This window comes from Prionailurus viverrinus, chromosome B1 (assembly GCF_022837055.1).
Source record: "Prionailurus viverrinus isolate Anna chromosome B1, UM_Priviv_1.0, whole genome shotgun sequence".
Taxonomy (NCBI): domain Eukaryota; kingdom Metazoa; phylum Chordata; class Mammalia; order Carnivora; family Felidae; genus Prionailurus; species Prionailurus viverrinus.
Genome location: NC_062564.1, coordinates 147,028,387 through 147,055,680, shown reverse-complemented (window position 1 = coordinate 147,055,680; position 27,294 = coordinate 147,028,387). Strand labels below are relative to the sequence as shown.

Here is a 27,294-nt window from a genome sequence, read left to right as displayed (position 1 = left end):
TAAAAAGATATCTCCTATAAATGGTCTCCTGTCTCTATAATCTACAGGTATGCACTAAGTCCCTAGATGTATTTAATGTAATGTGTAAGTACCAAAGGCATGAAGAAATTAAAGATTTTATTTAAAAACAGATTTTTATGTCTCAGTTGTAGAAAGGATGCTTTCTAGATTTGATAAAAATGCAAAAAGAAACAGTAAGTATCATAATATAACTTAGAAACAGAAGAATTCTAGTGCAAAAATAGGAGAGTAATGCAAAAACAGGATATTATAATACTTTGGGAAGAAAGAACTAAAAAGAACTAAGAGGTATGTTATGGTCAGTTAAGGAATGAGTGGGACCCTGGGAATTTGGAAGGAAAAAACTGGGTTCGAATCCTACCCTAGCTTAATCAAGTTATTTAACTTCCCATAGATTTAATTTCTCCCTCTGTAAGAGGAAAGGAGTAATACTTTTTTTAGTGAGAAGACCAAAATAATACATTTTATCATACAAATTGGCCCTATTATTTTGCTCGGTATTTAAGAGGCATTAAATATTAGATAAAACTGAATATGAAAACAGGTCAAGTAATAGTTATAATAACTATCTACCTCTCAATGTGCTCATGTTGTTTTAAAATTTCAAAATGGATGGGGCGCCTGGGTGGCTCAGTCGGTTAAGCGTCCGACTTCGGCTCAGGTCATGATCTCGCAGTTCATGAGTTCGAGCCCCGGTGGGCTCTGGGTATGATTCTGTGTCTCCCTCTCTCTGGCCCTCCCCTGCTCACACTCTATGTCTCTTTCTCTCTCTCAAAAATAAATAAACATTAAAAAAAAAATTAAAATTTCAAAATGACCAAAAAAGTGAATTTGTTTGATCAGAAATTAAATCAGAGTTTAAAAAATGAAGAGCCTCCAGTATTAAGTATATTTTCTGAAAAATAATAGCGTATTTTCACATTTAAATTAGAACAAAATGGGGGTGCCTGGGTGGCTCAGTCAGTTAAGCATCTGGCTCTTGGTTTTAGCTCAGGTCATGGCCTCACAGTTTGTGAGATTGAGCCCTGAGTCCAGCTCTGTGGTAACAGCACAGAGCCTGCTTAGGATTCTCTCTCTCTCTCCCGCTCTCTCTCTGCCTCTCCCTGCTCGTGCATGCACAGTCTCTTTCTCTCTCTCTCTCTCAAAATAAATAAACTTAAAAAAAATAAATAAATTAGAATAAAATGTTGAGAATAATTCATATTTTGTTTATGTAAGTTGAAATACACAGTTTAACAAAGTCAGCAAGTATAATAAAAAAGGAGCTGACTCAAATCAAAAAGATTAAAATTATCACTCTATATCCTTTATAAATTTAAACAGTAATATTAAATCTGAAGCATTTTTAACCTTTTTAAAAAAGATGAAATATGGCAGAATATGTATTCCATAATATTCAATGTCAACCAACTCTTTTCTTGCTGTGATTACTATTTGCATTACATTCCAGAATGCAGAGTTATTGACAGGAAGGGGGAGAAAGAAGGAACTATGGGACTGTCAAAACCAAATGTTGTTTGGAGTATTTTACTGCCCGTGAGAATAGGTGGGAATGATGTTGTTCTGCCTGAAAGAGAAAAGTACAAAAGAAATCATCCATTTAAAAAATGAACTCATTAAACATTCTACCAAGTGGCTGTAACTCACTGGTTGGTTAGGTGTTGGTAATGCATTTGGTACTCTGATAAATCTGCTGGCAACAAATTACAAGGTGTAGGATCAGTGAAAGATCAATTTGGATGGGGATTAAGAGATCATTCATTCGTTAAGACTCAACTTGATTATTAGAGGCTAGGTTTTCTGACTTCCAGATGAATTCAATTCCTATAATAAAATTTAGTTAATTTGATTACAAAGAAAATTCTTTTAATGATATTGAAGATAGTAATAATTCAATTTGAACCAAACTTGAGGGAAAAACATGTACATAATTTAAACCAAAAACAAAAGACAAAATGAAAGAAAAATAAAAGATAACAGATTACAAATTAGGGAGAAGGAAAAGGAAAAAAGTTGGTATTTTTCACATGTAAAAGTTATCATTACCTTTTCCAAGTCTAACTCTTCTAATAAAATGCTGGCATTTTTGTTTGCTTCAGCAGCCTGTCTATCTTTGGCTTGTACTATTGATTCCATACAAAGATGACACTTCTTCAGCATCTCCTAAAATAAAAAATTAAGATGTTTGCAGCCTCAAAACACAATTCACATTTAGAGAGACTCCTGAAAACACAAAGATATTTAATTAAGGTACCTGAATGAACATAAGCAATAAACATCAGTGGTAGGGCAAAAAAGGGTAAAAACAAAACCATAATCTAAATGGTATATGTTTTTTAAGTTACACAAGCAAAGAGCCTCTACTGTCCTTCAAAATAACATCCATGTGACTGGTATTTTGGAAACTAAAATTACTCATTCCTAAAATTTCAATGTAAGAAATCATATAGCTAACACAGCTTCAATAATTTATGCCAGCTGGTTAATGGGCTGAAGGGAAAGGTCAACGTCAACAAAGAAAATGGGTTTAAAAAATTAAAGAACTTAATTGACGGGAACTGTTTCAAATATTTAAGCTTTGTTGCTACAACTTCCTGTGCAAGAATCACACTTAAAGAAATCATAGACATGGGTACTTACATATTTTTCTCAGTGATTTCATTCTCGGGACATACTATTTAACAGGAAAGGGCTATTTCCCTATTCAACGAAAGCCTTATTTTTAATCTCCCCACCCCTCCAAAAAAATCCCACAAAAAAAAAACAAAAACAGTGGTATCCAGGAATGTTAATTATCATAGAGAAATGTACAGGCGGGCGAGACCATGAATTAGCTATGTTAAATAAAACTCATGAAAAAAAAGTGATCACTATTATGTAATGACTGCTGAGAAAGACATTTTTAGATTTATTGACCTCTTTGCATTTTCAGACACATGTCTTAGGATTTTAGTCAAATGTTAGTATAAACCCCAAATTAAAACATCACCAGGGAAACATCTCAATTAGATCTCTAATAGGATTTATTTCACTTTCTCTACTTTTTCGGCAAAAATCCTAGCCAATTCATTCTTAAGCTGATAATTACTCCAACTTTTATATTATATCGAAAACATAAAGTTTCCTTGCCCATGACTATAAAAAGTACTATACTCAGTTTTAGTTAGGTCTTAGAGAATGTTTTATTGCTTCATTAGGTAACTGAATAATCTGAAGCACCTTTTAAATACAATACTGCATTCCCAAATACTAGATAAATGAAAACTACTACATACCACACATTATTGCTTAGACTAAGACTTTTTTCTTAGCGTGAGATACACACACACACACACACACACACACACACACACACACACACACTTACAAAAAAACCAAATGAGATCCCTAGCTCATATACTGGGATGAACTTAATCACTATTATTACCTTATCAGTGATGGTTGCTATGTATCTCATACATTCAGAATCTGATGGAAACTGATTGACTTCTTTGACTAAGTAGCGCACCACCTTCACATGACCCTAAAAAACAGATACCAATATCATATTGAAAACAGACTCTTAACAGGATTCAGTAAATCTATAGTCTTGTCTTAACTAAGATTACTTTGACATCAGTGCCACAAAATAAAGTCCTAGATATCATTTGCACTGTAAATGAAAAAGAGACAAACTTTGGTTCTGATAAGTTAAATCTATACTGTTCATTTTCATCCCACCCCTCCGAAACAGTACAGAATAACCTGATCTAAAATTCTAAACAACACTGAATGAAAAGCCAACAAGCCAAAAATTAGTATGAAGAAATGGGGATATGTCTGAAAGAAAAAAAAAAAAATTCATTTGTTTCTAGCTAATTCATAAGTGAGCATCCTATTTCAATTCTAAGCCCTGAAAGAATAGAAATAACAATTTTGTTCTTTCAGATAAAAACTAAAAGCATAACACTATACTAGTAGTACAAAAGAAATAAGATACACTTTCCTAAAGCATGAGCTACGATTATATTATTCACTGTAACCCAGTTCACTAAGTAAAGCTCAAAACCTTTAGACCAGGACTCAAGAGACTCTTTCTCCAATCTATACTATTGCTCTCTGAACACAATTCCTATGAATTAACTAGTTTTGATAAACAGACTGTTTATATTTAGTATATTTCCCTATCTCTTCCTTTTCATCTACATCTTTTTAAACTATTCCTATTCCTATCTTTTAATGAATAGTTCAATGCCATTTACATCATTTCTTGATAACTTGCCAACACTTCTATGGTATTTAAATTATATGGGACACCTCAGTTACCTGACTTTGTATGTGGATCTTACTTCCTCTTATTAAATCATATATTTCTTTAAAAACAAACAAAAAAAAAAGTGCAACTGCTGTACTCTGTACAATGTAATAGGCCAACCATTACAGTAACACATGGTAGATACTAAAAAATAAATAAATAATGGGATGAATACAAAAGAATATAAAAGATAAACACTGTTCTTAAGGAATTAAGTCTATTTGGAAAAAGAAGACATATGCGTGATAGAGTAGTAACAAGATAATTTTTGTCAAAATGAATGTAACAAAATGAATGTCAAAATGAATGTAAGAAAATGAAAGTAACAGATTGTAGAACTTCTACAATGTTTAGAGGATTAAATGTCCTGCTGTGAGCTCAAATAGGATTGGAAGTGTTTTTGTAGAATGGGAGATTTAAACGATACACAAAGAATGAATAAGTCTGGAAAAATAATGAAGAATATGGGTATTTCTGAGATGAGAACAATGGTGATGTAAGAGACGGTAACAAACAAAAGACCAAGCAAGGAGAAGACTCCACATCAGAAATTCAAAATAGGGGATGAGCTCTAAGGGCACCATATTATGTTGGCTTTGACTAACAAACTAAGATTGGGTTTCAAAGGATGACAGAGACTGAAGGGAGGAAAAAGTTCTAGAAGAGGATACTAACATAGTGGAGTGGTTAGGAAGATGAATGGTATGTTACCTTGCTTGGAGAAGAGGTAGTGAGAAAGAGAAAGAGAAAGAGAAAGAGAAAGAGAAAGAGAAAGAGAAAGAGAAAGAGAAGGAGAAAAAAAGAGGAAATAACAAGAGATTCAGTGTCTAGGTAGTCTAGAATACCTAGGGACAAGGTGGTACAAAGCACAGACAGAATAATAAGAAAAAAAAGAAGAAATATGATTTCTTGCAATTTATATATTAAAATCTTCAATACAACAAAATAATTTGGAACCTACCAAGGGATTTTACCTACCTGTCTCAAAATGACAAAACTTGAATTTTAAACACTGAACAGTAATCCAGTTTTCCTAGTAACAAATTAAAGCTGAATTTAAGAGACCAACCAAACTATTAAATCACTCTGTGCTATGCATTATAGGAAGAGAAACAAAGTTTCTCTTTTCACAAAATTTATTTCTACTTCTAAATGTAGTTCATTTGATTTTCAGGCATTTCAAAATATTGGTGGCTGGGTTTTCATTATATAATTCTCTTGTTCCTAGTAATTAAAGCAAATGATTAAAAATAAAACCAATTTAAGTTAATTTTTTCCCTGCTGTGCTAACACAAGAAAACATTCATCCATAAGTAATTAGTTACTTTTAACTGGATTTACATTTTGTGTGAAAGATTAAGATTGCAACTAGATTTTGGAAATACTACTTAGAACTACTTTTTAAAAGTTTACTTAGCTTAACTTATCAATATGGGTAATATTAATGGTTTTTCTGGGATACCTGTGTCTACCTTTCAGTGTTGCCATGAGTGATTATTTGCTTATTATTTTACTGCTTTCATCACTACCGCTAAATCCTAAAATGAGAGTCTGTAGTAATCACTAAACTATACATATCCAGAAAAGTTGAAAAACATCCAAGTGAATGAGGATGAAAGACTTCTACCTTCCTAAATGCTGCCATCAGAGGAGTTATCTTGCGGTTGTCTGCTGCATCCACATCTGCACCTGCTTGTACTAGTAACTGAACCACATCAAGGTGTCCGCCATTTGCTGCTAGCCACAATGGAGTGTTCCCCTTCTTATTACGTACATCAATGTGAGCTCCCCTAAACGAATGACACAGGTATTGTTTAAAATAAATGGAATGACACAGATAACGATAAAAATCAACTATTAACATATGAAAAATATTCTGTAAAAGTGAAATATTAGATATAATATTCAAGGACTTAAATACATTTTTCTCTCAAAATTACAAGGAATTTCTAACCATCAAATTTAAAAGTCTTCAAATTAAAAAACAACTGTATACTAATAATTGCTTTTCTTATTTTAATGACTGCATAATTCTGGGTTTCAATCCTGAGAAAATGTGAAGTTTTATTTAGTGAAAAATATAAGTACATCCTGTTAATAGCATAATCAATACATTAAACAAACAGTATGCAAGAGACATAAACAGTATCTTACAAGGCACTAGTATCTATTTCAGATTACTTGTATTTATGTATTTTTTATTATGTGGCTTCAGAAAAGAATGAATCTAAAAATAACATGCAGATTTAGCACTCAGTGGGCATCATGGTAAGACTCATGGTGAATAACAGGTGATAGCAGCTACTACTAAATATTACTGCTTAGGACACCATGCAAATGTCTTTAAGACTGTTAAAGCAAGAAATCCAATTCAGCTGGCAAGCATCTTTGGAAGACTGGCAGGAACTTCTAAGTGACTGAAAGCAGGGATTCCCCTGGATCCTGTCTGATACCTTGAACAATTCTGTAACTGTCACTTAAAAGCCCTAATTGCTATTAAAAACAAAAACAAAAACAAAAACAAAATACAAACAAATTAAAAAATAACAACAACAACAAAATCAACAACAAAATCTTAGACTGCTGCTAGATTTTTAAGATTTCCAGCGATAACTCTCTGGAAAACTCAAACTGTGTCGGAGATGTGAATATGCAGGCCAACAGCTGGATGTTCAAATAGCGTATTATAGTACTTTAAAAGTGTATACACACCCAAGAAAGGAAGAAGAGAAGTATTTCTAGGTTGCACTGAAATAAATCAGACAACGTAGCATAGCTCTAGATAGGTGGGAAATAACAGAAGTAGGTGTAAAAAATAAAACGAAACATGCAATTGTAGTTTACAGAAGTAACCACATTTGATATTTTAATAGTACAATTTGCCCAGAGAGAATAGTAATCACTAGTAACACCATAGTCACATATGAAGGGCATGATAACATCATACCTGCCAATGAGAAGCTCACAGAATTTATAATGCCCTTTATCTGCTGCTATGGTTAAAGCTGTATCTCTCGAAGAGGGCACTGGAGGGGCATTAACATCAGCACCTTTATCCAAAAGAACTCGGCCCACCTCTGCATATCCACCAGAGGCAGCTTCCATGAGTGGTGTGAGGCCAGTCTAGGTTTAGCGAAAAATAAAAGCAACACATGAGAGACTGAAAAGAGCGAAAATGTTTAAAGAACCACCTGGGGAACAACTTGATATAGTTGCTACAAAGAGTCACAACTAAATTTCAGCACTGACACTACAGCCTGAGTTACAGTGTGATCCAGAAAGATGATTCTACTTAATGTCAATTTATTGTGAAAAAAACTTGCCAAGATGCAAGCACTTGGCATATAACTGGCACTAATAAATGTTTCCTCTCTTCTCTTTCACAAAGTACGTATTTTCTAGCTGATAACCCTAGTATGTCATTTTTACCTATAAAAATTTAGTGTTAAAGTATTTTCAAGAGTTAATGCTTGACTGAGTACACAGAATGATTTCTGATTAAATACGTATGTAAGATATATGTTACTAGAAAATACTAAAATTATAATTAGCGTAATGCTACTGTACACCTTAAATATCGAAGCAATAAATAAATCCATGTATAAATCTCAGATTTTTCTTACCTTAGCTCTGTGTTCCACATTTGCTTTTCTATCAAGCAGAAGACTAACCACTTCAGTTCTTCCTTGGAAGCAGGCTAAGGTAAGGGCAGTGTTCCGATTGGTTTCTATTTGAGCATTTATGTCAGAGCCCATGTCTAACAGGAGCTTAACAGCAGCTGTATGCCCATTCATAGCTGCTAACATCAGAGGAGAAATGCCCAATTTGCTACCAGTTCTGGGGGTGGAGGTATGGGGAGAACAAAAGGAAAAGATATAAAATTTAAATGTCCCAGAAAAAATTGGATGAATTTTATAGAATTCTATTTCAGGATTTGATTCTTTAGTTTGCAGGACTATTTAAAATAATAATTTTTCTCAGTCCTAGTAAATCTATGAGATACTACCAAGACTCCATTAGAAATCTTTTACCACCTAGACCTAGACTACTTTCTGTAGCTCATCCAACATAATGACTTGGGCTGAAAAGTAACTATTAAATTATTAAGTGATTATTAAGATGGGCTTTCCATCCTAAAGCATAAAAACTGTTTACTTTTAGTACCATAAGAAATAGAGTAAGTGATGGTTTCTCAAGTTCTATATCAATAGAATAGTTTTAAATACTTAAATAAAATTAATCTTAAAAATCTCTAACAATTTGGATTCTAAACTCGTAATGAAGGCATTTTCTAAATATGGCATAAGAAATACAAGTGTTCTACAAATAGCTTTGTCATAACACTCTTAAGGGGCTTATAGAGAGAGAATAAAACTTGCCTAGAATTAATCTCAGCTCCTGCATTTAGTAATATTTTGATAATGTTCACATAGCCACCAGAAGCAGCCAGGCTTAGAGGTGTGTAATCAGAAACATTCCTGTGCTCTTTATTTGCCCCTCGAGCTAACAACAGCTCCACCACCTGAAAAGAAAAGAGGAAAAGTTGTGTTTTCTTCTTATGGTGAAACAATTTGCAAAGTGTGTATTTCTGATTTCTCTATTTTTCTGGTATATCGTATAAGAAAACAGAGGAAAGTCCTTTTTTTAATCCTTTGCACAAAATCAGCTTCAAATGATAGCAAGAGCTCTTACAAGCCAACAGAAAGCAGGCTTTTCAATTAAAATCCATTTTGGGAAAAAAAAATCCATTTTGGAATCCATTAAAATCCATTAAAATGGCACAAAAAATGGCACAAAAATCCAAAAAATCCATTAAAATGCAACAGTGTGTTCATGAAAGACCAGGGTCTCAGATCTGCTGGATCTCAGTGTGTTGTTGTGCAATGCTATCTTAGCAATTAGCATTTCTCTGTTATTTCATCACATAGTGGTAAAACGGAATAAGATTTTTTCATTTATAATGATTTAAAAATATTTTTTTAAACTTATAATCAATAACAATGTTTACAACTTGGAATAGGGGCGCCTGGGTGGCGCAGTCGGTTAAGTGTCTGACTTCAGCCAGGTCACGATCTTGCGGTCCGTGAGTTCGAGCCCCGCGTCAGGCTCTGGGCTGATGGCTCAGAGCCTGGAGCCTGTTTCCGATTCTGTGTCTCCCTCTCTCTCTGCCCCTCCCCCGTTCATGCTCTGTCTCTCTCTGTCCCAAAAATAAATAAACGTTGAAAAAAAAATTAAAAAAAAATAAATAAATAAAAAATAAAAACTTGGAATAAAAGTAATATTTATTTTTTCCCAATATTTTATGAAAAATTTTAAACATATGGAAAAGCTTAAGAAATTTACATATACTTGCTACCTAGATTTTACCATTAATATTCTACTACACTTACTTTATTACATCTTTCATCTGTCCATTTTCTGATGCATCTCATTTCAAAGTAAAATGTACACCTGCAATTTCCCTTAAGTGTATTAGCATGTGTATCATTATCTAGAATATTACTTGCTTTAAATTTTTGGGGGGTAAAATATATAACTTACAACCAATGCACAAAACTTGGGTGTATATTCACTGAGTACTGACAAATGCATAAAACTAATGTAATTTATTTTTTTTTAATTTTAATACTTTGTTTTTAATGGTTATTTTTGAGAGAGAAGGCGTGAGCTGGGGAGAGGCAAAGAGTGGCGGGGGGGACAGAAGATCCAAAGAGGACTCTGCATGGACAGGAGCAAGCCCAATGCAGGGCTCGAACTCACAAAACCTGAGTTCATGACCTGAGACAAAGTCAGACGCTCAACAGACTGAGCTACCCAGGGGCCCCTAATAATTTTTTTTTTTTTTAATGGACAAAGAGAAAGGGCATGAGTAGGGGAGGGACAGAGAGAGGGACAGAGAGAATCTTGAGCCCTACATGGGCTCAATCTCACAACCATGAGATCATGACCTGAGGCAAAATCAACAGTTAGACACTTGACTGAGCCACCTAGGCACCCCAAAACTAATGTAATTTAAATCCTGTTATTTATTCATGCCTCTTTCCCAGTCAATCTCACCTATAGACTAATTTCATCTATCTTAAATCCTCATATAGATGAAATCAGTGTTTGAAAGTCATAGGCGGGTATTGCATACCATTCCATTATATGAATATACTATAGGTGATCTATTCTCCTACTGATGAACAGCTTTGCTGTCTCTAGTTTTTGGTAAATTTGAATAAAGTTGTTATGAACATTCTTCCAGAAATACATTTTCATTGCTCATGGGTTCCACCTAGTAGAATTTCTGGGTGTATGTTCAGTTTTGTAAGAAATTGCCAGACCTTTTCCTAAAGTGGTTATACCATTTATACTCCCACCAATAATAAGTGAGTCCTGGTTGCTCCACATCCTTGGCAAAATTGGTATTGCCAGTCTTTATAATTTTAGCCATTCTAGTTGGGTGTGTGGTGGTAACCCACTGGGGTTTTAATTTACATTCTCTGATAGCTGAAAAACATTTACCATTTATTTAAGTACTTATTGGCATCTTTTGTCCATTATGCCATTTAATGCACAAAACAACTCTTTGACACAAGTGCTAGTATTTTCACCTTCATTTTACAAATGAGGCAGAGAAAAGTTAAGGACTGTCCAAGATCATAGCTCTTACCTTGCACTTAGTATTGTTTTTTAAATTTTTTTTTAACGTTTATTCATTTTTGAGAGACAGAGACAGAGCATGAGCGAGGAAGGGGCAGAGAGAGGGAGACACAGACAGAATCTGAAACAGCTTCCAGGCTCTGAGCTGTCAGCACAGAGCCCGACACAGGGCTCGAACTCACAAACTGCGAGATCCTGACCTGAGCTGAAGTCAGACGCTCTAACGACTGAGCCACCCAGGAGCCCCTACCTTGCACTTAGTATTAGTAAAATATCCTACAATACTAACTAGGAAATAACAAATAAATGTTAATGAACAGTGCTTTATCTTAACATACAAGCTAAAACTTTACTCATAGGAATAAAGCTATGACTAATTTTAGATTACGACTTTCTGTCCATCACTTTTTTGCTTTTAGAGCCAGAAACAGTAGGTGGCTTATGTGACAAGGTTATAAACACAAGACCAAAAAAATGGTATTAGGCTAAGTTTTACAGAGTCCCTTAAGCAAGAAAGTAGAAAACCCTAATCAAATTTCTAAAGTTATTAATTCCATTACACAAAGATAACTGAGCTTAGTTATCTCTCAAAGGGAATGGTCTATTCCCAGAAAGAAATAAATACTCAAAGATTATAGTATGCTATAGGCTTTAATACTGCTTTGAAAGGAAGGAAATCAACTGATTCTTTTTTGATTCAACACTGAAAAAATTGTTATTTTATGAAGCAAGTATTATTTCAAGCTATACAATGATTGAAAATTTCAGTTATATCAAAATTTTACCTTCATCATATTCCAAAACAGAACCATTTTCATTCCCAACTAAGTTTTTCAATTTAATGTTGTTATTAATTGCAAAATTTTCTGCCATACCATTTCGACTTGAGATTAATAGGAATCTCTACATTTTCTGATGTGGTGGAGATAATTTATCAAATTAAGTAGCTTATTTTTTCACTATTTACTTCCTATTATTTGGGTTAAAATCCTTTTAATATACCAACCACCTCTACTATGGAATGCAGGCAGGGAAACAATACAAATGTATTCACATTATCAACCAGAAGGAACAGCACAGTAGAGACATATTCTTTGTTGTCTCCTACGCAAAACATCTCTAGAAAGTGCGTCTAACTATCCACACACCTATAATCTATTCCAAATATAAAGGAGCAAAAATTATAAATTTAAAAATTATAAATTGGCCAAAGCAACAATTGTATAAAAAAAAAAAACAAAAAACTATTATCACTAGGCTCCAATTCTTTTTAATCCACAAGATAAAGGATCACTAATTCCTATCTTTCTATATACACGTACCATTTTATTAGATTTCCCATTCTTCCTGCACGAGAATTATTCTACCTCTTAAAAATCTTTATCTTCTGGTTTACTAAAAACTCCAGTGGGTTTAGCTGACTAGAGTTCAATATAACCTGATGTGTTATGACAGGCAAAGGGTGGGAGGCAGTTTGGTTTTGCACAAATAGGGAAGTAATAACCTACCACCTCCCTGGCCAGAGTAATTTTAGATAGAGTATTTCAGGAGGTATACTGACATAATGGATAGAACAGCCAGTTGAAGGATTTGGAAAAGATATCCTCAAACCAATAATCAAAAGAATAGGGTACACTTCAAATAGAGAACAGGTAACTGGCACATACAGCCTCAAATATCTGTAGATATAAGAGTATAAACCTCTTTCAATTAATCAAAGAACAGAATTAAGAATAGTGGGGAAACTTAGGGAAGGCATAATTCAGGTTTGATAATTAGGAGAACTTTATAATAGGATGGCAAAAAAAAAAAAAAAAAGTAAAAGATTTCTAAACTGAGTAAGACACTGACCTGGTTAACCCAGGGTACTTCCTAAATCTGAGATTCAACAACTCCCTAATTGAAAAGTTGTCAGTCCACAGAGACAGCACAACTGGCTAATCAAAATCCTTACAACTGGATTTAAAAAACAGATTTAAAACATTGGGTTGCCCAGCTGTTCATTAAATGCCAGAAAACACACATGGGTGTAAAGCTATAACTTCTTGCGCCTATGCCTGATCACACCAGCTGTTCTACTTTCCTTAAAAAAAAAATGAAAAGATCATACAATCTTATCTGAGAACCTTTCTTCCAGATTTGAGGAGTGGGGGAAGATGAAAAGAACAACTAAAAACTGAATGCTCTTAATTCCCTACTAATCTTATACAAAGAGAGCAAAAAAAGCTGAGCTTAAGTACCTTTCATGCTAGGTACTCTAGGATAGGAAAAGATGAATGATTATAGGCCCTGCTTATGAGGAGTTTACAGATTTGATTGGGAATGCCTTAATCATTTCCTTAGCCTGAATGCAACACAGGGATTCCTATGGCAGATACTACTTTCAGATGAACAGAATAATAAACATGATTTTTCTGACACGATAGCTTATGCTAACACTAATACTTGAAATTATTATCTATTAGCAAAAGGACAGTTACTGTGATAAATCCCGATGCCAATCCTCTATTACCATCAAATCATAAAAGTTAAAACATATATTTGCTAAACAGATGGACAATTATTATAATGGAGAAAACGTTACCTCCTGCCTTCCCCCAGAACAAGCCAAAGATAGCGGTGTGTCCTTGGTTCTCTCTGACTGGGCTTCAATGTCTGCACCATTGTCCAGCAATATTTCCACAACACCAACATGACCAGCTGTAGCAGCCAAGATAAGTGGAGTAAAACCTAGAGGAAAAATAATGATCTTCTCACTACATGCTAAGCAAAAGAACAATAGTGTTTTCCATTATATCTATCACAATAGGCCTAGAAGCAGTATTTCTTCACAAAATACAAATATTCCAGAAAAAAAAAATTAACAGAAGTAAGCCCTACCTTTCTTGTCTCGGTGCTCAATACTAGCTCCTCTCTCTAGCAGTGTTTGTACCAGTTCCTCATGACCACCAGCACAGGCAAGTGTTAGCGCCGTATCATGATTACTTTCAGTCTATAAAAAAATTATTTTTTGATCAGCTTATTAGATAATTTTCAAATGACAGCATCAATTATATAATATATACTTATACCAAATACAGATACAGATGTACCATTCTACTGTATCAAACATTCGGGTATTAAGTCGTTCTTTTTCCATCAGCGGCTAACGTGTGATTTTGTAAAGGCTACAAAATAACATTTGAACTTTATGGGCAATTCTTAAAGCAGGCATGAAGGAAAAAAAGTATGATTTTCCAACCATATGCTATTTACAACTACATGATTAAATTAAACACTGTTGGACTCACTTTTACTTCTAGCCATTAATGGAGTAGCATAGACAACAGCACAGACAAGATTTGTTTTCCTATCTCAAAGAACCAAAAATAAAGGGGGAGAGGGGGCAAACTATTTGAAATGATGGTGTTTAGAGAGGCAGTGCATGGATTGCAGTGATCTCGGAGGACAGAAATGATTAACTCAACTTATTGCCTAGAGAGTTTCAAGGCTTCAGGGCAGACTGGGTACCCAAACACAGCCTGTCAATCTCCCTGAGTTGAAAAGGCAGAGTTTGGAGAGGTCAGGATGGCTGGAATTCATGGGGCAGACTACTAGAGAGGAAAGTACTACAAGAGTACTCTAGATTAGCAACACTAAGTGATGCTTTGCCTAGGAAACAATAAATGACAGTTAAGTTAAATGAATGACAACAGCTATATGGGATTACAGATTCAAAGACTATTTCTAATAAAACAAACGACTACATATATGAAATATGTATTTATTATGTTTACATATTTATATAACATTTATTATATTTATGTAATAAATACAAAAAGAAACGGCATTTTCTCCCAGAAGGTCAATAACTCTAAAAACCAAACTCTGTCATAAAAAAAAGAATAACAAGAGACAAAAGGCAAAATCGATAGAGTCAAGAAATAAGAAAAAGCCTACTAGTCAGTGATGAAGAGGGAGACCGCAAAAGCTGCTCTGCAGAAGAGGCTGGCAGAGAGCAGAGCTACTGACTGCAGAGATCAGGGATGGCCACAAGGGAGAGATGCACCAACTACAACAATGAAGAAGGACATGAATACTTAAATGAGTGACCGCTCTGACTGTGTAATAGTATTTGATCTTCATTTCAGGTTTATAAGGAAGGAATTATTATGTTTGATTTCAGAAAAAAAGAGACAAAGCCTCAGAGAAATAACCTTCCAATGGTCACACAAGCTAATAACTGATAAGGGTCGGCTTAAAAAACCAAGGAGATCCTGGATATCAAAATCCTCCTTTCCCCATCATAAACCAGTCCTATGGCACGGCCAATGGAGGTCAATATAATGTTAAGTCTCTCTGCCTTACATGCTCTCTCTATTAGTGTACAGACCATTAGAAGAGTCAACTTTATGATGAAGAGTCCACTTTATGATGAAGTTTATTAGGTTTCTAAGAGTTTCTGGGGGTTAAAAGAGTAATTTAGGAAAGTGGTGCCAATTTTAAATAGAAACTGAACAAACAAAATTTGAAAAAGATCAGCATGGGAAATTTTAGTGGATTAGTAAAATATTGGTTTTTTCCCACATTATAAAACATCAGCTCAACTGACATTTATTAAGCACCTTTTATGTTCAAAGTACTCTGTTAGGTACTTCAGGGTTGACAAAGATAAATAAATACAGTCCCTGCTCACCAGGAGCTTAGTGATTACAGCAAAGGGAAAATTTAAGTTCAAACTATGAAAGAAATATAAACAAGGTATTATGAGAGTTGAAGGAAAAATATTTAAAGCTAAGAAAAGAGGGCTTGTCAAATTCCTTGGGGAACTTAAGAGTGGGCAACTTCATTAATATCTTACGATAATCTTCTAAAGACAATAATGAAAGAATTTAAAGATTCTGAAGTGAGGTTTCCACCTTCCTAATACACACCTACACAATCCCCAAATGGTAAGAAACACTATCCTGATTTGTAATACCTCAAGAAACAAATTAACTGAAGCAAAAGTCTGGGTTAAAATTAACAATGATTGATAAGGCACAGAAAAAAAATAGGTGTTTTCAAGATTACTAATCAAGGAAATAATGATAACAATATAGGTTGATGACTTTCCGAAAGGCAATGTATCACTAAAGTCATGTTATATAACACTGGCTAAGAAGTCACACACATTGTCATGTATCTATATCTAAGAGAAAGCTGAAAGGGAGAGAGATGCCCAAAGCTTTGTTAAAAGCTCATTCAGGTCTACATTCTAAAGAAAATTTCCATTTAGCCTATAATACCATAAAATATACAATTTTGTATGTAACAGATGTTGTTATGATGACTCTATTCTTATAAAAATGCTAAAATTATATTCAATGTAAAAATATTATGTAAATTATCAACATGACTATTCAATTATGTAGGAATGAAAAATAAGAAGGAATCATAAGACAGATGCAATACTAACGGAAAAAGCAACTTTTAATGAGCTGGGATATAGGTGAAAAATATACCTGAACGGTCTGTAAAAATAAACAAAAAATAAAAAAGGAAATATATCTATTAATTATACCTACATAATTAAATTACTTTGAAAATTATTAGGACTTCAAGGGCTAAGCTTTTTTTAGACTTCCATAACCTTCATAATCCCAAATCTCTCATTCTCTAAACATGTCAGAGGTAGCACATAAAATACAAAAAAGATTTAAAAAAAAAAAAAAAAGCATTTAGGAAGAATGAGAATTATCAGGGAATAGTGACAATAATCAGTTAAATAATAAATAACTTGCTTAAAACTTCACATAAACAAGTAGAATGCATGCATTTGAAAGAAGAATGCTTTAATGGCAGCATACTGCATACCACTATTAACTCATTTTTCCTGGTCTCTTTAATATTTCTCATTAAATCATTGTGATGAAACTGTTCTCCATACTGCAAAACCAACAAGGGAAAAATATCCAAAAAATATTTATATTTATCCATTAAAGGCAAAACATAATTTTACATACATTATAATTTCAGTCCTGACATTTAAGTTAAATTTAATGTCTACCCTCTTTAAAAGATAATCATGGATTTATGTTATTTCACACAATAAATACAGAAAATATTTAATTTACCAGTATTCAACTCTAACCTTCAACCAGATGTACTGTTTCATATAAAACCTATATTTCTTACAAGTTTCTACATGATTACTAATTTCTGTATCTAACAGTATCCAGATACAAATGTTATGCCATTCCAGCAAAATAAAGATTAGAGCTACGTTATGAAAAAAGACAGTAAAAGTCTCAAATAATTCCTTCAAACTATCATTTATTGATGTTTCCTAAAGTAAATGTTGATAACAGCACAGTATATGCTATTAAAATATATTAAATGTTATTATATATATTTTATATATAAATAAATTATATCTATAAATTATATATATAGGTAGATAGATATAACTTAATATAAATATATCAAAAATATTCAGGAAAGGGGCACATGGCTGGCTTGGTCACTAGAGCATGCAACTCATGATCTTGGCGTCGTGAGTTCAAGCTTCACGCTGGGCACAGAACTTACTTAAAACAAGACAAAACAAAACAAACCAAAACCAAAACCAAACAAAACGAATAAAAATAAATATATCCTGACAAACTTGATTCATAAAATCAATTATGTAAGAGGTAGAGAGCCTGTGGCACATACTTACACACCAAAGGTAATTTTTAGTTATAGAATGTAAGATTTGGGGAACCTTATAAAGAGTGAAAACTCTCATCTTCAGCAGTCTTCAAGTTCCAGAAATTAAACATGATTCCTGTTCATCCTTGTTAAAAATATTAGTTTCTGCATATAATGATCAATTAAATGAGTTTAAAGTATGATCATGTGAAGACTCATTAGCATATTTTAAAAGACACTTATACGCTGAAGGTTTAAAAAAATTAACATTTGTTTTGTTTTTCTTTAAATTAAGAATTGACGTAAATATGCCCTATGGCCAAGGAAACATGCTGAAAAGATGCAAAGATGAAAGAAAGAAAAGATGCCATCTAGGTGGTGGACCTATTTTCTATAATCTAATTTACCAGGTTAATATAATTAAAATCAGTGTTCATACTTAAGATAAAAAGTTGAAAAGGAGGTAGCATAGTGCAGTGGTTAAGAGCATAGATTCTAGACCTAGATTGATGGGGTGGTTTGAAAGACGGCTCCACCATAAATTAGCTGTTGGGTGAATAGTTAGTATCTCTAAGCAGGAACTTTGTAAACTCTATGACAAGCAGTGTAACTCATGATAGACTATCCCAACTGAAAAACCTCAATATAGAGACCACATATTTAAGAAGAACACAGTCAATCTTTTTACATAAGCATGTCAACTACAATTAACATATTAGATTTTTTAATTTAAAAAAATTAGAAATATTTCTATGTAACTTCTTAGAAATTAACTTATAACACAGCAATAGCTGGTTGAGTAGTATAGTCTGGTAAAATTTCACCACCACTATAACAATTTCAAACTCAATAAAATCATGATCATATGAGGAATTTTTTCTGTGGCTATTTTATTCAAAAGAATTTTTTTTTTAAATCCTTTTATATTTGGTGAGGTTTTTAGTTTTCCTTATGGATCAATTCTTAATTCCATATAAAAACTAGAAATTAGATCTCTGGTTAAAACATAACAGCTATAGGTTACAACATAACAGCCTCAGAGGGAAAAAAGCCTGGAGGAAAATAATGCAAATTCAATACCAAGTTCAACCCAGTTCTATATTGCTATATATTATTAAATATAAACCATGTGGTTCATAAATGAATATTTCATAGTTTTTTTAATTTGAAAAAATTTTAAAAAACATACTATAGAGTACGGTAGTTAAGGAGGGTGTCTTTGAAGTCAAACCCACCTAAGTATGACTCTCAACCCCATCACTTAGCTAAATGAACTGATCCTCAGCGATGTTTAATCTCTCTCTTAGCCTTGGTTTCTTCATCAGGAAAATGGTTATTTAAAAGTAGTTACTTCATATATGTGGTCTGAAACTCAGACAATTCCTTAAAATAGCCCTGACAACTTTAAGTGCTTAAAAAAAAAAAAAGTACATATAACTTAACATTTGGAAAGCAAGTAAGAATAGAAATGTAATTCCTTTTTCACAGTATTACCAAGAAACATTTTAATGAAAAGGAAGCATTATTTTCTTAAACATTCTAAAAAATTTTATTTATTTATTTTGAGAGAGAGACAGAGTGAGTGAGCAGGAATCCTAAGCAGGCTCTGCACTGTCAGCCTGGAGCCCGAGTAGGGCTCGAACTCACGAACCATGAGATCATGACCTGAGCTGAAATCAAGAGTCGGATGCTCAACCAACTGAGCCACCCTGAAGCCCCAGAAGCTTTATTTTCAATAGGTTGAGAGTACAGAGCCTTAATGGTAACACACACACACACACACACACACACACACACACACACACACACACACACTTTAGGCAATTCAGGGTTACAAAGAACTGATCATTTACAAAATAAAAAGTTTTATTATGTATACTGCCACCTTCACCCATGTCATGCCTTCCCCACCCCAGATATATATTTTTTTAATTAAAAAAAATTTTTTTTAATTTTTATTTTAAGTAGGCTCCATGTCCAAGTGGGGCTTGAACTCACGATCCTGAGAGTAAGAGTCATGTGCTCTACCAGCTGAGCTAGCCAGGGACTCCCCAACCCCAGGTAAAAATCAAAATACAAAACTAAATAAACCAAACAGTTCTCAGTACTGAATAAGACCATATACCCTTTACCTTATTCAGCAGTCTTCTAAGCTAGGCCTTATCTTAAGCTTTTTTCCAGGACAAAACGCAAGCTATCCTCCCCTCTCCAACTTCACTCTGACCTGAGATTACATGGTAAACTAATTTTCTAATTGGGTTTTTTGTTTTGTTTTGTTTTGACTTAGTCCTAAGACACAGACAGTCACTACATGTTTTAGTTGGCGAGATCAGAACTTTCAAAGACAATATAAATGCAATTAAGTATATACGATACATAAATGGAAGAATCTTTTATGTGTAACCTATTATAAATTAGAAGCATAGCTTCTAATTTAAGATTAGAAGAAAATACATACTAATTATAAATAAGTTATTTCTTTTAACAACCTCTTCTAGACTACAGTTAAAAAAAAGTTACTGATGACCTTGAAAACCAGACCATCACATAATTATCAGTAATAATCTGTATTTGGAATTTTATTTTTTAAAATGTGGATTCGCATTCCTAACTGTGGCTCAGATCTCTGGTTGGAGACAAAACAGTCTAAGATGACTTAAGTCTAAGATGATTAATGTTTTTACTGATGATATAATTTTAGTTAAAAACCATCCATCCTGAATTTAGCGCTTACCTGTGCATCAATATCAATGGCAGGGTAGATAGGAAGCATGGCTGAAGGAGAGATGATAGGACTTGGAGTTGGAGTCTGAGGTTGGGAAATGGAAGCAGCGATACTGTGTGTAGGAGTGTTTGACATTGCAGATGCTCTTCCACTGACTGCTGTTGAACAAAATAACTGCACTTAATAAGGATGAAACATTGTTAGGTAACAGTAAGAAATAATTATTAGAAAATATTTAAAGACTTCTTAAAACAAAAGGTCTATAGGTAAACTGTCACAGCACTAATAACTCACTTTTCTGGTTATTTCTGACTTGGGATAACAATCTAAAAATAAAAAGTATATTGAGAATAACCCATTTTCTAAATAATAATCCATGTGAAAACCAAATTCCTCTCTTACAGTATGTATTCATAAAACCTCAATTCAAAATAACCCTGAAAACAAAAATATTCTTATGAATTAAAATTGAATATAAATGCAAATGGATAGTTGTTCATTATAGCTTCTTCTTTTTTTCATTATAGCTTCTTAATCAGAAAACGAATAAAAGGTAAAACAGTCAAGTTCAGACGGAGGAAAGTGTGAGTTTTAACCTGCCAATGTCACACCTTATATTCCAATGAAAGTAATATCACTAGGGAGAACCTCACTATAGAATCATTTAAAACACTTCCTACTCTTTTACTAACTGCAGACTGGGGGATGGTAACTTTCTGAATGGTAGTCCTCAGTAGGACCGTATAGTAAAATATAAAAATTTGATCCTCACACAGAAATATAGTTTCCCACATGTAAAATTATTCTGAGGGGGTTAAAATGCCCACCAATCAAACCAGCAATCACACTGACGAGGACAAAATTAAAAGATTAAGGTAGAAATAAATGTATGCACAATCATCCTTCAAATATAGATTATTGTTAGTTCTAAGTATAATTTTTCCATGATATTATTTTCACCAAAATATGCAAATTAATAAGGGGCTAATTAGGTCAGTACTTGAGGTGGGAGGACTCCAGAAGTGGTGGCAACTGAGGGTATTTATATTCCCTCATGGATTCACTTCTGGAGCTGATATGTGAACACCAACCCTTTTTCCCCCCTATTAAAAATGCTATAGCACTGAAGTGTGGGCATAAATCTTTGAATGGTCAACAGTAACGTGGATGTGTGTTACCAACATACTTATCAACTACATCAGACAGAAAACAATCATGATTCACAACTGGATCTGAAACCAGGCAAAAGAGGTTATGATCCTGCCAAGAATAAAACTGAAATTGACCTTATAACAATTATAAACATGATTGTCAATTAAGAAATCTATTTTACATGAAATCCTTAGTTCAGGCACAAACATACACTATACATTATAGCAACACACATTCTATGATTATACATTTTTAAGTCCACTTAAAAGCTAAAGAAAAAACAAAGAAAGGAAACAAAACAAAACAAAACAAAACACTGTTTGAATCCTTAGGGATCCAGATAAATAGAAAAGGGCATGTACTAATATATTAAATTGATCATCTAATGACCTTGATATTGTTATTCCATATTGATAGTTTTATGTTAAAAAAAATCAAGTTAATTTAAATGTACACATTCTAGATATAAAATCTCAAAACCATATAAAATCTATGGCTCTTAAAACAGATTCCATAATCTCCTCTGATTTGACTGATTTTCACAAATAAAAATGTTAAATACAAAAATCAGCTTAAACAGAATGAACACCAATCTGTCCAAAGAACTGATTTTTATTTCACAATAGTAAAAAAAATCTAAGCTTTACTATTAAATGACTATATTGTTATTTACATTTTAACTGGAATAAGTTCTTTTAAAGAACACACTAAAATTAGTTTTCTTATTTTGGGTCAAATTGCTTGTTCTTGCCACCTCATCTAAAAGGAGAGGAAACACCAATTCCCTCATTTCATTTCATTTCATTTCATTTCATTTCGGGTAGTTATGAAATTGGTTTATTAGAACTAAATACCTGCCTGTCACTCAATCATTCCCTACAGTTAAAAGTAACAACTTATAAATATGCAGGTACCTGAAGGAACTCTGGTATAGATCTTTACATGTGGTACTTCATTTTAGGGTCTGATTTCAGAGAAGGAGCACCAGATGCTCTAGAAAAGTTTTAACATTAGGTAAGGAAAGAAAGAACTTGAGAGCACAGCAAAGGCAAGGTGTTAAGACTGGCTAAATAGGGAACTGATTTTGCTCTGACAAGGATGGAGAACAGGCAAGACAGAAGATTTGGGTCAGCCAAGTACTACAGAAAATGATACTGAATCTTACAAGAGGAGTCTAATAAATTGGAATAAAGAACAAGTTTATTTAGGTTCTTTAAAGAAAAAGAAGAGGTTATGCTTAAGTGGGGAAGGAATACGGCACCTAATGAGGTTACAAAATATTAAGAAACCCAAAGAAAGAAATGGAAATGATCATTAGTCAACTGAAAGAACAAATACTACCAAAGAAGTTGTCTAAAGAAAAAAGTCGTAGAAGTGAGTGCATTAGTATATGTGTATGTTTATGCATTTGCACATGCATGATGACAGGGATGGACCGCAGGTAAGTGGTTGGATGTTTTTAATCCTGCTCTTCCGTCTGGTCATCTCTCCTCTCTCCATATAAATGGGCATAATAAAGAGGAAGAGTATTTTTATAATGAGAAGTATTTGTCCTATTTCCTAAAAACTTGTGTGCTTTTGAAATTTTTTTTATATGAAAACACCTGAACACAAAGGCAGAATTTAATTGTTTTTGTTTGGTAAACCAATTAACAGAAAAACTACAAACCTCTGATAATTCTGATCAGCATAAAAACTGTACAACTGGCAAATCAAGGTTGATAACTATGCCCAAGAACATCATGTAAATTCTGATAGCATATCAAAAAAAAATTTTTTTTTAAGTATTCCCTGGTAGGAATGTCCATTCTTCATTTAAATAACTTGATACATTTTTTGGTAGTTCAACCAACATAATAGAAAGAAGACCATTATGACCTAGATTAATGGCCACGTAAGTAACACCAAATTTGGGACTTTTGGCTACTGTGCTCCAATCTTCATAAGATACCAATGTTTCTTTAATTGTATTCCCAATTATTATAACCAGCTAATGGTGATTAACAGTAATTTTCAAATCTATAGAAAAATTTTATGTACAATTTTCATAAGATACTAACATTTCTTTAATTGCAATCCCAATTATTATAAGCAGCTAATGGTGATTAATAGTAATTTTCAAATATATAGAAATATTTTATATTTATCACTATAAGAATCTTCACAGTTCTTACTAATGATTATTAGACTATTGCACCCTCTAAGATTAGCAAAGAATTTCATTCCACATATTGTTGCTGGGGTGATACTAAAAGAGAACTAGGAAACTTTAGAGCAATTTGTAAGAACAAAATCTGTCTCATTAGCTGGTGTCTTAATTTCTGAATGTTAGCTAAATATCTCAACACTATACAATTTAATTTTCTTTTATGTTTTTGAAAGATGAAAGATAAATTATATATAACCTCATCATACTATATAGTGCTGCCAAAACAGTTTCAAAATTAGAAAAACTTAATCATATAGAAGTATAGAACAAAGAATAAAAAAAGGGGGAAGAGAACAGATAAATACTATCAAATTTCAACTACTTGCTGCCTTTTTCTCTTTTCCTTCCTTTTCAAATTTTCTTTTTTATCTTTTTCTTAAATCAAGAAAATTATCCTTCGCAGTATAGCATTCTTATGGCTTATAATCCTGTAGAATCTCATTCTACTACTTTGTTACAGAACTCACAAAAAGTACCAAAAACTAGAATCATTAAAACAACCTTCTAAAATATTTCTTCTTGCAATGAAACTAATTATAATGGAATATAATTTCTCTGGCTACACACTGAAAGATGTATCATTTATGATACTGTCAGGGGACCACAACTTCCCATAATACAATTAGAAAGAGACTACACATTAACATTCACAGGGGATAAAATCACTGACATACAATCAAACCCTATTTGGTTTGGTACTTTATTATCGTTGTAAAAGTGTTTAATTTTTTTTTTTTTTTAATATCCATCAGGTTTGAAGTCTGATCCATTAGGATATAAAGTATTTCTGTTCACAAATAAGCTTCCTGATGTGTCCTACTAGTTTTGCACTTCAACTTCTATCAATTTCCCAGTTTAATGGTGTGAATACAGAAGCACAAAAGCCAAAATTCAATCTTAGTATTCTGAACTAAAAGAGAAAAAACAAAATCAAAAACAAAAACTCAAACATCAACCCCACTACTGAAAAAACCTAGATCCCCAGCCTACCCAGCTAAGCCAAAAAGTTTCAGTCACTTGTATTGCATGAGCTAATCTTTAATTCGACCTGTATCCGTCTGAGAACTTCTGAGATTGAACTAATACTTCTAAGGATATACATGGGTCAAGAGTCCAAAAATAGTTCTCAAGTTGGGTAATGGCAAAAAATTCTGGCACACTCTTACTCGCCTTAAGCAAATCATATTTGATACCTGCTCATAACAATATAAACCCACCTGCCATGATGTCATCCAGCGTGTCATTGAGGGTCTGAGCAGGGCTGGCTACCATTAACCCTTGTTGTGTTTCTGTCAGAATTCCTTGCCCCAGCCCTGCCAACTGTGCTTGGCCCAGTACTGGCTGTCCAACTATCACTCCTTGCAGTTCTGTAAGATTTGCGATGGACCCTGGAGGCAAGGGACCTGCCGCCAGAGGCAAAGCTTGAGGCATGGCCAGAGGCTGGATTGGTGCAAAACCCATCTGAGCAGCAGTCTGCTGGGGTTCATCTTTAAGCAAAACGGGATCCACTTGCTGTAACCGTGCATAGTCTCCCTCTGAAAGCTGTTCTCCAACCCCAACAGGAGTGAGCAGTCCCAGATGTTGGCAAGACTGTTGCTGCTGCTGCTGAAGTTGAATTCTTTGAGCTTTAACCTCTAGATACTGCTTTTTTAGCTGCTGCTGAGTTTTCAGTTGTAACTCTCGTTCTACTTTCTGTAGCTCCTCCAAAATCTTTTGTTTCTTCTGAATTTGTTCCTCCCTTGTTTTGTTCAGCTCCTCGATCTTCTCCTTGGTAAGTTGGTCAGCGTGAGCCAGTTCCAAGGACTGCAGCTGTGCATTCTTTTCTATGGCTTCTTTTATCCTCTGTTCCAGTTCTGTTAACTTTCCCTGAGCCTCTTCTACAATGCTCTCTGGAGACTGATTGGTGATGTAACCCTGTACATCCTGGCTGTTTGCTGGCAAATGGCTGCTGGACTTTTGTTTAGAAGCAGCTGTGTGAAAAAGAAACCCCCTCAGAAGTGCACATGAATGGCATCCTCATTACAGAGTTACTGTTGGGAGGTTTAGTGCCAACAGTTATGCACCAAGTTATCATATCCACAGAAGGTGAAAATGCACTGTTAAGAAGTTTAAAAACAAATCCACCTTCTTTATCATAAATATAAAATGTATGTATTTTATGTGCATAGAGAAATCTCTGGGAAATTAATTTTAAAAATATCACATGGCTAAAATTAGACAATAGAGGGATGCAGGTCTGTGAGATCTAAGTGGTGCAATTAAAGTAAAATCTAAGGCTATGTGTAGATACTTCATCTGGTCATAGAGATGTAAAAACTTATCATCAGAACAGAAAAATAACTCTAGATTATTAAGATGTAAGGAAAACTTAGACCTCTAAGTCAAGGTTTTTCCACATTTGATAGTCTATGTCTTTTAAACACACACACATACACACAAAGAGTACCCAAACCACTGAGAAGTACCGGGAAATCTAAATCCAGCTAAAATTTGTCTTTGTTGGGGGACTACCATCTTCAAGACTGATAAAGGCAAGATATAAATTCACATATTCACACAGCTACCTGGCCAGTAGAGATTTGGGATTCAGTTTCCCTGGAAGAAAAGATGCTGGACTACGCCATCCACTGTATCTTCTGACAGCCAGGTGAATAAACAGATCTGGCTATGGGTACAGCAATCAGTTGTTTGCTACACCAACTGAAAAAGGTGCCAAGGCTCTAGACTGGTAGTAGTGACTGTAAAGAGCTGGTGGAAATACTTAGTATTCTTGTTGGTAAAATAATATAGGTAGCTAAAAACCAAAAAATTAAAACCACATTGGTTCTTCAGGTGAAACTTTTTAAAAAGAAAAACTGATTCAAACTGGTAGCTGTAATGTTTTGGGACATGACTTAAAACATGCATGGTGTAACATCCACAAGTCAAATATGGACCTCAGAGTTCTAGAGAAACAAACAAGCATATCTGAAGTAACTTTCAATTATTGACTGAGAAAGGTAGCCCAGATATAAAATCTACATTAAACCAGTTACTCTAAAATATAGTTTAATTTTGATTTAACTTGTTCATTTTATGCCTTAGATCACTACAGAAATTTAAGTAATTTACAAAAATGTCATCCAACTATACCCAGCCTAACAGTTTAACACGAATAGAAATGACCAGTTATTACAAGAAATGGTGGATAATCAGAACTGCATCAGAGATGAGCATCTGAATTTCTCCTGCTAATGCTGACAATTCTAGCATAAATCAGTGCTATTAACTATCTTCTCTCACAGTAACATGCCTTTTTCACTAGTAAAAAAAAATTTTAATTATGTCAACTTAGTAATATTCATCTTTTGTGGAAAAATAATTATAAATGGCTAGGTTTTTTGGTAATCTTATCATTTTTACCTGGATAACATGTACAAAACAGTCTTCAGAAGTATAACTGACCTTTATTCCTGATGGGAAGAGTAGTGGCAACATTGGCAGGTGGTTTGTCAGGCTCCTGAGGTGGGACAACCATGGGCAGTGCTTGAACTGGTACACGAGGAGCCTAAGACAAAGGAAACCGATTATATCTCTGCTTTTCCTACACACTCCATT

The 27,294-nt window shown here is 33.8% G+C and overlaps 1 protein-coding gene across 6 annotated transcripts in view; it reads right to left on the bottom strand.

Annotated features, from left to right (window-relative positions):
- ANKRD17 (ankyrin repeat domain 17) overlaps positions 1 to 27,294 on the bottom strand; it is a 173,637-nt gene that overhangs the window by 41,287 nt on the left and 105,056 nt on the right. For 3 of the 6 annotated variants that reach the window (XR_007151630.1, XM_047856518.1, XM_047856520.1), the window contains exons 14-24: positions 27,142 to 27,244; positions 24,915 to 25,667; positions 20,346 to 20,494; positions 13,841 to 13,952; positions 13,545 to 13,690; positions 8,695 to 8,837; positions 7,939 to 8,152; positions 7,263 to 7,438; positions 5,943 to 6,105; positions 3,449 to 3,544; positions 2,068 to 2,184 (exon numbers count right to left, since the gene is read on the bottom strand). Coding sequence is in view for 5 of the 6 variants with exons in the window: in XM_047856518.1 (XP_047712474.1) it covers positions 2,068 to 2,184; positions 3,449 to 3,544; positions 5,943 to 6,105; positions 7,263 to 7,438; positions 7,939 to 8,152; positions 8,695 to 8,837; positions 13,545 to 13,690; positions 13,841 to 13,952; positions 20,346 to 20,494; positions 24,915 to 25,667; positions 27,142 to 27,244 (2,172 nt within the window). In the remaining variant the exon portion in view is untranslated. The remainder of the gene's footprint in view (positions 1 to 2,067; positions 2,185 to 3,448; positions 3,545 to 5,942; positions 6,106 to 7,262; positions 7,439 to 7,938; positions 8,153 to 8,694; positions 8,838 to 13,544; positions 13,691 to 13,840; positions 13,953 to 20,345; positions 20,495 to 24,914; positions 25,668 to 27,141; positions 27,245 to 27,294) is intronic. The other 3 variants (XM_047856519.1, XM_047856521.1, XM_047856522.1) reach the window with 3 other exon arrangements.